General features: G+C 38.5%; 1 protein-coding gene across 3 annotated transcripts in view; it reads right to left on the bottom strand.

The window, feature by feature from the left end:
- FRMPD4 (FERM and PDZ domain containing 4) overlaps nt 1-12,484 on the bottom strand; it is a 294,130-nt gene that overhangs the window by 53,667 nt on the left and 227,979 nt on the right. For all 3 annotated transcript variants that reach the window (XM_071748140.1, XM_071748122.1, XM_071748132.1), the window contains exon 4: nt 10,623-10,725. In XM_071748140.1, the coding sequence (XP_071604241.1) occupies nt 10,623-10,725 (103 nt within the window). The remainder of the gene's footprint in view (nt 1-10,622; nt 10,726-12,484) is intronic.

Here is a 12,484-nt window from a genome sequence, read left to right as displayed (position 1 = left end):
ATATGTAAAACTGTTCTACTTCCCTTTTAACTAACCATCTGATTGGTCATATAAGATAAAATTAGATATACATACTTAATCTCTTGGAAATTTTGGGAGTCCTCGATGACTGTACTACTGCTAAATTAAAAATATGATCTAATTCTGTGTTCTAAGTTATCTAGTCCATCAACCAACACAGAAGTTCCTACAAAATTTTTATTCCAATTATGTTATACTAACGACTTTTAAGAGAGACTCTGGGTCACAAATTTGTTATTATTGGAGGGAAACAGGAGAGAGAAAGGATGTGCTAATGATAATCTTAAGCCTCTTGATATAATTCTCTTTTTTTTTAAAAAGCTTCTGAAGAAAAAATCAAGCCTTGCCAACACAAAAAGAGTCATAAAAATTTAAATTCAATGGCACTAAGAGCCAGATCCACTTTTTCTTAGTCTAGACATCTCACTTCCCTTTGAATCTAAGAGGAGTATGGATTGAGAGAATTTTATCAGAATAATACTCAAACCAGACACTTCTCATGTGATACCATTTTTGTGATTTTTCTGCAGACAAATTACTGGCTACTGGTCACCCCCATATGCCTTTGGTTGCCTGAAAGACAACATTGCTGCCAGAGCAGGGATATGAAATAGAAGCCCAGAGATAACCAGTGTAACTAGACCCTAGTACTATGGGGGACAGCCACTTATGGGCTTCAGGAAGCACCACTTTCATCAATTGTCATTCATTAAATGTAGTTTGGGAAGTAAATAGGTTTATGATACTGAAAACTAACTCTGAGAGTTCTGAAACCAGAAAGACACAGCACCAGCACACCAAAGAGTCAGAGAAAGGTCTTCCCATCTTCAGGAACTCCCAAGTCAGCTTTCCATATTGCACCACTATACCAATGGACCATAAGCTACCAAGACCTCTCTGTGTCACTTTGCACTGAATAGGATTTTACCCATTCCCTTATCCACTTCTTTTTGTCTTCTTCTCACCCCAGGGAGCGATGCTTCCACCTTGACAGGGAAAAAACCTGCTCTCTTAACTGTTAACAGAGGATTACACTACCACTCAACATGCCAGCTGCCCACAGTATCTAAGCAGCCCCAAGGAAAAGGGCTTAAGACCTCAATTTATACATAATTTACAATTACATGGTTCAAGATTTTTGAAAAGCTATTTGGTTTTGCTTCCCCCCCTCCATTCTCACTGTGCTATGAAAAAGACATACAGAGCCACCACACTAACAGTGATGCTTGCTTCATCTTCTCCAATTTGACAAACCTGAGTTTTTGCAAAACGCACAAACCCCTTCAAATACACACAGTGCCAGGAGCTTCTGCAGAACTAGCACCTAAAGCCTGCAGGTATTTAAAATTCATCAAACTATACAAGACATTACAAATAGGTTGCAGTGTTTTCATCCTTCTCTCTCAACTGTTTATATTATCTTTTGTATTTCCTATCAGCACTGGTGTACATAAAACTGCCAAGCCCAAAACAGGAGATTAAAATATTGTTTTCTTCTTTTTTTTTTTCCCTGATACAAGGCACCTGTAGCAGACACAATCCTCCAAGGGCCAACTTCAAAAACCATAAAAATATCATGTTTTTTTCACAGCTCTTGACATGAGCTTTGATGTCTTTCTATCAAAATACAGCATTTGGGTATAAGTCATAGTAACTACAAAGCTTTAGCTTGGTACAGACTTTCAGTATTTTAAGGAAGTGTCTCTCTGTTATCCTGAAGCAATTTAAGCAGCATATGAAACATTTAATTTCCATTATCCAAATGTCCAGCACTGGCTCAGGATGAAAGGAACTGCTGATGCCACCACTGTCCACACTGTGTGCAACACAAGCCTTCACAAAGCATCACAGGCCTTATACAATGCAACTATCATATCTTCTCCAAAATGGCAATGTTTTCAATTACAGTAGGTTCCTTAGCTGATGTGTATGTGCTGAAGCAGTCAGCAAGTGGCTGGACAGATGAGGGAGTTGTAAACTTCTCAATGAGAGCAGTCACACAGTTCTGGAAGGGCAAAGCTGCTCCATGAGTTCTCTGCACACAGTGGTGAAGGCATCTCTGCCTTCTTCATACTTCACTGTCAGTCTTGGATGGCAGCCCCAAATGCACAGCACAAACCTGTCAGCCCATGCTGCTTCTCTGAGCCCAGAAACTGTTCCATGCAAACTGCTGCTTCTCAAGCAGGCTCCTGAAGCTCTCTGTCTTGTCTCCCACCTTGTTTTCTGCTGATTAAACTGCTCCGTGTCACAGCATTTGTCTTGTGTAGGTGTTCTGTCTTAATGTGCTCAAGGTATCCATGTAAACCACAGAATATTCAAGTACTGACACCATGAAATGGAGGGCTGGTTTGTCCAAGATAAACCTTTATGAGTTGGAATATCACCCCAAATGAGACAGATAATGTAGCCAAGGAAGAGAAACCATGAGATTTCAGCAGTTTGACACCTCCTTTCTAACCCTCTCTGCCCCAAACACAAGACGTGAGATTTTTAGGTATGTCCTCCCACCTATCCCCCAAAAAAGTAATCATTTGATGCATGGGGCTTGCAGTAACAGCCCAAAGAGGGATAAACACCTATTGCAGAGCATGCAATAGAATGAAATCCATCACATGGAAGAGTTAATTCCTAAAAAACTCAAAGCTGTGTGTTCATTTGCGTGACTTTACTTTTACAATTACTTTGAAACATTCACATCAGAACATCTGGCTTCAAAGTAAATCTTCCATGCAGACAAGCCAATGCTTTTGTTCAGTTGTATGAAAAGCACTAAGCCTTCTTGAACAGGCTAATGAGAGCAACATCTGAAGAAGGTATTTTTGTGCAGTTGCTTATGTTTTGACCACAGCTGTTCCCTATCTCTCTCTTTACCCTTGCTTTCAAGTCACCATAAAGCAACTTGTTATGGAACATCTGACCTGAAATTCATCATGGCTGACTGCTCTTTCTGAAGGATAACAGAGTAAGATGGTGTCATAACACTTCAGTCGGATGACACATCAAGCTTTGGAATCTGAAAAAGGCACCAAACTTGCTAACTCCAGGGGGCACCCACTGTGGTGAACATGAAAAGAAACTTATATATAAGTTCTCAGCATTCCAAACATTTGAGTTATTGAGACCAACCCTGTCTAAACCATGTCAACCAACTTTTCACTGAGAACAGAGGAAAGATACGAGCCTGCATGCTTTCACAGATACATCCAGCTTAAAAAGAGTACAATTTTCAGAGTTGGCATTGATTTTAACATGAACAAGTAATATCTATATGCAGCTTTCAGCTCTTACAGGCCTTTGACAGGGCAGACAAGCATTTCTGAAACCAAATTACAGATTAATAATTGAAATCTAGAGAGATCTCAATTAGCTCTCAAAATTTTAGCTCGAATACTAGAAACACCTCACTACAGCAGCCAAGAAAAAAGGTAGACAACATGAAATTTGTGCTCTTATAGATTGCAGCAGCTGATTTAAAGTACTTCAGTTATCTCTCTATTATGTTGCAAAGACACCTCAAAAGGCAGAAGATAGACATGCAACAACACACCTTAAGTCAGACAGGAACTGAGTCCTCATACTCTGCCAGCTCTACGCTTGGGCCAGCTGATTAGAGGTAGATAACCAAATGTCCCAGCACAAAGCTTCTCTCCACTGATGTAATTTGTAAAACTCCTTCCCATGACAGAGAATTTGGTTCAACGTTTTCTCCCTCTGTCCAGCATCATGTATCTAAAACCCAAAATTCTAGCAACTCATAGGATCAAGGCCTGAAACAAAATGGGTATAGCCTCTGGATTTCTATACAAAACTGGGAGTATAATGGAGTACCTTCAGATTAAAACATTTGCAGGACTGAGTTTTCAGGAAAAGCAGGTTTCAAGATTCTTGGTTGCTATATTAAGCTAATAGCTTAATATATTTAAATTTTTTCTGTGATGTTGGTGAAGAAAGAATGTCTTTAATATTAAGTTCATTTGCTTCATATTCCTTCACCCAATATATGAAACACTCTAAGGCTAGGGACAGAAAATAAATTTGAAGAGTGGTATTTTCAGCTTCTGTGAGGAGACTATGATGACACTGAGCTCCCTTTTGCACTTGGGTTTAGCTATGATGATGCAGAGGAGGCAGACTGGCAGGCATGAGAGCAAACAGCAGTGACAGAATCCTCATCCACTCCAAGATAATGATGAGAATGGTCAGTATTGATTAAATTCATGTTAGCACTTAAAATGCAACACAGCCTGAAATCCTGGAGGGTTCCTGCACTCTAGTCTTCCAGTAATACAAACTTAAAACAGAAACTCTATTGCAAAATTGAAAGAATCTTCCAGATCCTCTTGATGAAAACTTGCCGTGACATTAACTTGCCAAAACAAGAGTTATTTCAGAAGGGTTTGTGAGTAATTTATTTTAAATAGAATATCGAGCCAACAAGAAAGAAACACCCTTAATGAATTTCACCTTTTTCAGTTCTTGCTTTGCAATTAAAGTCTTTCAGTGGAATTCCATAAGACATCAAATACTAATTTACTGCTGTTACAGTTTCAAGAAAAGGCACTAATCTATCTTAATTTAGCAACCTAGAAGTCAGGTTTCTAATCTAAGACAGTTTTTTGTGTTCCTTCTTTAGTCAATGCATAAACACATAAACAAATCTTTCTGCAACAGGGCAGTTTATTCCAAATCCAGAATCTTGGACAGATCACCCTCTTCAGGTACCCATCTCTCCTCACAGACTGCCTGAATAACTGGTTTAACTGAAATATGAACAAGATACCATTAGTGTCCTGTACTCTGGGTATGCTTTATGGGGCAAGCAGTATATCTGTGTGTCACTTAAAATGTCACTAAAATATCTTGATAAATAAGAAGACATTTTACATATATTAGGATCTTTGCAGACTAATGAATACCCACTAGAATCTCAGATAATCAAGTCTTACATGGTTAGAAAATACCTGTAAACATATTACAAGGCAAATTATTTGTTAGACATATTTTTTTAATGTTTTAATAGAAGGTTTTAAAAATCAGTTTAGACAGCCATAAGATACAAATTTAACATTAATCAATGGTAATGAATACATGAACTTCTAATGAACCAATTAATTGATACAGTACATTACAATGCCTTCTAGTATGTTAGCTTTGCATTGTTGCTCACCTTCAAATATGAAAAAATTTGCTACAATGTGCAATGACTTTAATGTTACCTCAAAACGCTTCTTTAAATATTTGTGAAAAGTTTTAAGTGACAGAATCCATAACGGCAGTAAAATAAAATCAAGGTAAGTGGCTCCTGCAACAATTTTGAACTGACTAAACCTCAAATACACATTCTTCCTTTAGTGTTCTGTTCTCTTGCTCCTTGCTCAGATTGTAATAATACGTTTAGAAAACCAGGTTTGTTTCTTCCTCTTTTTCCAACTTCAATAACTTTCTCCCTTGAATGGAACACATCTAGACTGAAACTGTAAGCGATGCTCATAAAGGTGACCTCTCTTTGTGAGGCAAACCATAAACATGACTTCTGGGTTTGTGCTTGAAAAAAGCTCAGGAGAACATAATATGGTGCAAAATCTATTGAACACTACCAAAAAATACTAAGTCCTTATGTATTTTGTTTGCAAGCCATACTGTTTTCATATTTCTGCAACCCTGGCTTTCAAAGGTCAACATGAACACTAATTAAATGTTGCCAGTAAAGCAAGACCAAAAGAATAAGATGGATGAGAATAACCTACAGGGGCTACTTATAATGAAATCCCCGATAAGCTGCAAACCTGAGACCTCCTAGGATTGAACAGAATCCTTCAGCGCTTAAAAACCACATCAGGTTCCTTTTCAGTACCCCCTGGAGTCTGCAGAGGTGGCTTTAATACAGTTTTCTATTTAAGGAGGCTTATTTTCAGTAATGAGTGTTTAGAAAGCACACACATAATTAAAATATCAGAATGCAATAAAGAGACAATGTGAAAAATTCTGCATTATGTGCTTCCTTTATCTTATCGCATTTTCCTGTAGTAAAATTGTTACACAAAAGGGACTTTCTTAAATGGCCAGTCTAACTGTTTGTAACCCAGCAGGAGTAATAAGTACACAATTAACTTGGAACTGATAGGAAAAGGAATGAAACAAAATTAATAACCTGAAAAAAATGGTTCTGACTTATTTTGTGGAAAATTTAGAAATAAAGCAAATTTATTGCTTAGGAACATGCATTTTTCAGATAAATAAATAAATGAAAAGATTTAATTGGCATTTTTAAGGTACCCTGCTTGACGGGTATTCTGATTTATTTTGATCTGTTTGATTTAAGATAGATCATAGCAGAAATTCTCTTTTCCATTTTCTTTTCCTTCAATAGCATAACTCTTTTCATAAGTAAATGTTCCGACAATATTTTATTGGAAAATAACTAAGTATTGCATTACAGAAAAAGCACTGTTGAATGTTCAAGGCTGACTTAACAGCTAATGTTTGTGAATGCTTTTGTTTGAAGGTTTTGAGTTCTGCTAAGCTTTTTAAAGCATGATGATCATCTAGTTATGAAAGGTGCCTTTTTTGGTTTTCATGCAGTCTGGGTTTTTTTCTGTGTTTGGCATACAATGACCTTTATGTCTGTATTTTAAAAATAGATTAATTTTTCTCCACTCTTTGCAATTACAAAGACAAATCATTTCCTGACTTTACAAAAAGCTTTGAAGGAAAGTTGCATAAAAATAGCCACAGAATTTCACATCATGAATACCAAATATAACTTGTTATGCCAAATCAGCAAGAGAACATGCAATCACAGAAAAAAAATACAGTGCTGGAATATAAATTTTTAATTGATTTGCAGCAGTGACCAGGAGATGGTACAGTGGAAGATCTGGAGGGAAAAGAGGAATGGGAGGCCAAGCTAAAGAGCAGATTTCAGCTTGTCCCAGGCACTGGTGGGTTCCTCTAGGACATGGATCTGAAAGGTCAGAGCCCAGTAGAGTTCAGTGAACTTCATGGAGAGCCTTGCCCAAGTACCAGAACAGTCTACTCTAATCTGCAAGGAAGCAGACAGGTACAGCAGGACAGGAATGTGGCTCCACAGGGAATGCCTGACCAAGATCCAGTGCAAAACGCAAACCAACCAGAGATGGAAATGGAGAGAGCTCATCCAGGAGAAAGAGAGAACCCCTACTAGGCCAGGCAGGGATGGAGTTTGCAAAGATCAGCTGGCACTTAAGCTGACATGGGATGTGTATGGTAGCAAGAAGGGCCTTCTACAGGTACATCAGCAGTGAAAGGCATGGGATATCTGAACTTGTTGCTGCATGGGATCAGCAACCTAATGAAGGGCACTGAAAATGCTTCTGATACTTGTCCTGATTTGGACTGGGATAAAGATAATTTTCTGTCTTGTAATTTTGCTTTCAGCTAAGTCATAAGTAGCTGCACTTGCTGAAATTAACAGCAAGTTTCTCAGTCAGTGTCTGCTTCTAGGACTGACGATGCTTGATGTTTATAGGTACAGCTAGAGACTGGTGTGCAGAACCAAAGCCACTGCTCAGTTCTGAGGAACATCTTATGCTCCAGAAAGAGAAAGGAAGTAAAGAGGTCACACCTGTAACCCTTCTTTAGGGAGGAGTGGACAAGACAAATGACCAAAATTGACCATCATAGTATTCCATCCCATAGGCATCATACTCCGCATAAATCTGAGGGATCATGAGGGTCAAGACCTTCCTTCACCTTCAACCTTCATTCTTCCCCTTCTTCCCCTTCTTTTCCTGTTCCTGTTCACTTCAACATTCTGGGAAGATTCTGTCCATTTCTCTGCCTGTGGTCCTGATCCGTGCCATCCTGAATCTGTGTGTTCCTGCCTCCAACTCCTGACAGATGCTGACTCTAGGAGTCCAGCCTGGATTTTTCCAAGGCTGCCCTGCAGCCTCGGTGGGGATGTGAGCTGGGGAAAGGGGGAAGGAATGTGGTATTGGTTTTCTGCATATATGTATATATTTAATAATTTTTTTCCTTTTTTCCATTACTGTTTCATTAAAGCTATGTAGTTTGGTTTCCAACCCCTAAGTCTCTTTCTCTTATTCTCTCTCCTATCTTTATCAGGGAAGGGGATTAATAGAGAGCATCTGTCATTCAGTTAATTGCTGGCCCAGCATTCAACCGTGACAGTACTCCATGCTTTCTTGGCTTTGGTTTTTAAGTGGCAAGGTCTGCCACTCTGATCCCTGCACTTAGTGGCAGAATTTAGAAAACAGAGGTAACTACCCATGGCCGACAAAGACTGAATTAGAGATTCCTTAGGTAACAGGGACACTCACAAGTCCATAAGCATAGATGGGATTCATCTAAGTCTGCCCAAGGAGATGGCTCATGTCTTGTAAAAGCTGCTCTCTATCCTTTTTGAAAGGTCAGTAGTTAGAAACTGAAATATCTGTCCACCGTGTTTGTGAAATCCTCATCTTTGGAGATATTAAAATATTGACAAGTGCTGAGCATGCCACATAACTGTGACACTAGCTTGCTTTGAGATGTTGGACTAGATGACCTACAGATCTCTCATCTCAGTTCGATGGTTTTGCTATTATTCCCACTGCTTAATCTCATGAGCATCTAAAACAGGCTCATTGCTGACCACAGATACACTGCTACCAGCTGGAAAATACAAATTTTAAATCACTCTCATGTACCTTGAAAACTGAAAGCAAACTTCTTCAAAGTTGCAGATGTCCCTAACCCATATGAAAACCTTCTATTACACATCACTATAAAGAATTGCTTCTGCTGTGGTGTCAGGACTGTACAGTGACACTGTCTAATCACTTCAGGCATCCCCACTGGCAGAAAAAGAACACTCTTCATTTCAAATGCTGTAATATACAACCCCAATGTATATCACTCTGAGTATTATCAAAGAGCAAGTCTCTGTCAAAATCCCAACAGCAGATAGTTTGAGGGAAGAGGTAGAATTACAGTGTAAGAAAAGTGTCACCAGAAGCTTCTCCTGGAACGCAACAACACTTAATTTAAGACATTACCTATGGAGTCAACATAATTGGGAAGGGTGATGTTCTCACATAGCTTCTCATTTGAAGGCAGACAGAGCATCAGCCACACAATAAACCTAGATTGTCTCAGACCTAATCAGTCTATTTTCCTTGCTGTTATTGCTATATATTGCTGGCAGCAGAGAAATGAGATAGCGATCCGAATTCTGATTACTCACACACCAAAGAATCTGGGAATGAACAAAAACTGTAATATGATCACTTTATGAAGAAACAAAGACATAAAGAATTATTTTATGATCTATTAGTGGGGCTTATGCTGGTGGACAAAGCAGAGCATGGGACTGAAATTTATTTTGAACAGGACAGTTCCTGCAGTCCATGGGATCCCTGTCACAAAAACAAGAACATCAAAGTCCACTCTTAATGTTCCTGTTAGTGGACTTGATGCTTAACACTTCTTTTTTAAAATCTGAAAAAGACAAAAAAATTCTTTTTGTCTAAACCTGGCTGGCACACATAAAAGCATTGGTGTTGGTGGCATCAGTGTATCTTTTCCACATCTCCTTTGGAAGTTTGCTTCACAGCTGAATCCCCAGCAAATGAGCAGCCATTTGCTCAACTTATGATTCTCAAGAGGAATATAACTATCATGGGACCTCCTGCCCAAATTTCTGGAAGCAAATCTGTCTTCACAAAATTACATGGGTAATACTGACAGCTCTGACAGCATAACCTCTACTTGAGTATCTTTCTCAGGAAATTACTAGACCCACCAATTCAGAGTTTACATCAATGAGAAGGAAAATAAAGAAACAAAATTGGTGTCCAGCAACCAGCTAATGGACTTTAAAATAATCACTTTTATGTTTAATTTTTTACTTTCTAGTCACTTTTCTATGCAACTAACATTTCTTGTTACTCAAAATGCAAAGCTTACTATGTCAACCACATCACATCTTTTTTCTTTGTCCTGAGCATCCATTAGTCCCTGTCCTTTCTTTCCTTCTACATCCCACTACAAACACTGGCATTTGTTTTTTTCTGTACTCTCCACAGTCACATTTTTGTCTTTTCTGCCTCCTATCTGCATAAGCCCTGTCAACTCTTCTTATGAAAACTCACCTACCTGCTATCCACCCAAACATTCCTTGAGCTTCCCTACATACTCCCATTCACATGCACCCATCTGCTTTCAAAAATTACCCCACTGCTTTCTTTCCTCTTCACATAAGTCAGAACTGACTCAGTTTTCTTCATGTGAGAAAAGCAATAGAGCAACAACAACCGGAACTGCCTTGCTCCATGAATTATCTTTCTAACAACCCATGAAAAAATAAACACTAGGAGATTATTAGTCCTCTCTTGATACCCAAGTATTTTGCGGATATTTCAGTAACAGTTTTTTTCAGCTACACAGAGAACATTGAAGAGGACGGTTCATTTCAATCCTAAATTAGTTCAGTATTCTTCATTATGATTAGAGTAACATTTCCTATTTTTTCAGCTATGGGAATGTAAGAGAGTGTATTATCACATGATTGAACAAGCAATGAGTTACTGGGTTCATAGTTTAAGTGAGAGGACATCACCTACCTGACAAGGTCAATGACTCTCTCCCTTGGGGCAGTGCTGACTGGCTCATCATTAATCATTATGATCTGGTCCCCTGGTATAAGCTTTCCTTCAGAGGGTCCACCTGGAGACAGATGAAAAAAAAAGAATAGGTTAGTAGACCATTGTACACGCACAGATACACACAGTTGTTCACATGATATGAATGTTTCTGTCTACAGTTAATGGCATATTTAAAATTAGTACTATTTCTGACACTACCAGTTCTTCCTCACCAGGAAAATCTTGACAGCTAGTGGCTTAGCTAGTGTCTTTCTACTCAAGTTCCTCAAGCTTCAAAACCACATCTAGGCACCTAAAAATAAATGCTTGGTCTTCTAGACAGCTAAAAAAACCCCATAAGATGAGGTCTAATTCATCCTTTAAGGTGTAATCTACCATGAGTTACTAACCCATGATCAACGTTTATTTGATATTCTTATAAGACCACCCTGAGGATGACTCCTTTTATGTAATTAAATGACCCTGCTTAACTAGGGTCAGGAAGGTCAGGAAGTATTTTCCCCCAGTGCCTACACCATATCTTCCTTGGTGCAATATACTGCTTACAGTCCCAGACAAACTAACACTAAAAAACATTTTATTCCTTCTTTCTATGAAACATGATTCACATGTTTGACAGCTGACTTTCCTGTTCTGGGCAAATCAAACTTAACAAACCTGTTTCCTTCCATCTGCAGACAGCAATTTTCTATGCCTCCAGTCTCTGACTCTCTTTTCCTCTGGATTCCTACCATTTTTGGTGAACATAACTTTTACATACATCCAAAAGCTTTGTTACTAGCAGTTAGACACAGCTACTTGGTGTTATTCTGAGTAGACAACCAGACAGATGTATGTCTATCTGCTTTAGATTCTGACAGTTTTGAAAGTTATGTTGAGTTTACACTTGATAAAATGTACATAATACTTTGCTTCTCAGCAGAAGTACATGCCCAGAAGAGAGCATCGCGTGCCCAGTTAATTTAACAGCTGAGCTAATGCTGTTCCTTTCCTTTGGTTTGGAGTTCCCTTCAGCATAAATGGATAAAATCCATATAGGAGAATGTTGTTCTGAATTCATTTTTCCATGTATTCACTCAGAATAGAACAAAATAAACACCTTTATCCAAAATGACCTTTAACATAAAAATGCATTTATAACACTAACTCGGGAGAGAAGATCTGCCTGGATTTAGTTCAAATACGAGTTACAATGCTTGCTTCATCTGAAAGCAATACAAATACAATCAATGTACACACGTGGGTAAATGACATCAGAACTTCAAAAAAGTCAATTTTGCCTCTCCTCTGCTCTCCGCAGGGGTTCTGGAGAACATATTGAACAGGAGCAAAGTCAAATCCCTGTCCTTGGCTCCAAGGGAATTTTATGTAACTAGTGAGCTTTTCAGCATGGAGAGCAGGAACCCACTCTTTGGGAGGCTGAGCAGTTTCAGGTTTTGTCCCCTGTAAATTCACAAATACAACAACTAAAAGAAAAAAAAAAAGCCCACAACAACAACAACCCCTTTTCAAAACCAAATATATTGTTAGAACCAAATATTCTAGTTAGGAACCTAGTTTACTCTTGGGAACATGATGATCAAAAGAATGAAGAATAGGTAAGTATAACCTTGTAACTCAACATACCTCTTGAAAACACCAATTTGATGGCAATGAAGGTGACATTGAAAAAATATAAACATAACATGGGGAAAACCTTCTTTCCTTGAATGAAGCAGGTCAACTGTTTTCCAGGCAAACAGAAGTAATGGCTCAGAGCAATAACCTAAAACTGACCTTTTGTGAACACATTTAGATAACATTGAAAAATCAGCGCAGGG

This window comes from Heliangelus exortis, chromosome 1 (genome assembly GCF_036169615.1).
Source record: "Heliangelus exortis chromosome 1, bHelExo1.hap1, whole genome shotgun sequence".
In the NCBI taxonomy this organism is placed as follows: domain Eukaryota; kingdom Metazoa; phylum Chordata; class Aves; order Apodiformes; family Trochilidae; genus Heliangelus; species Heliangelus exortis.
This window is presented reverse-complemented; position numbering and strand designations above follow the sequence as displayed.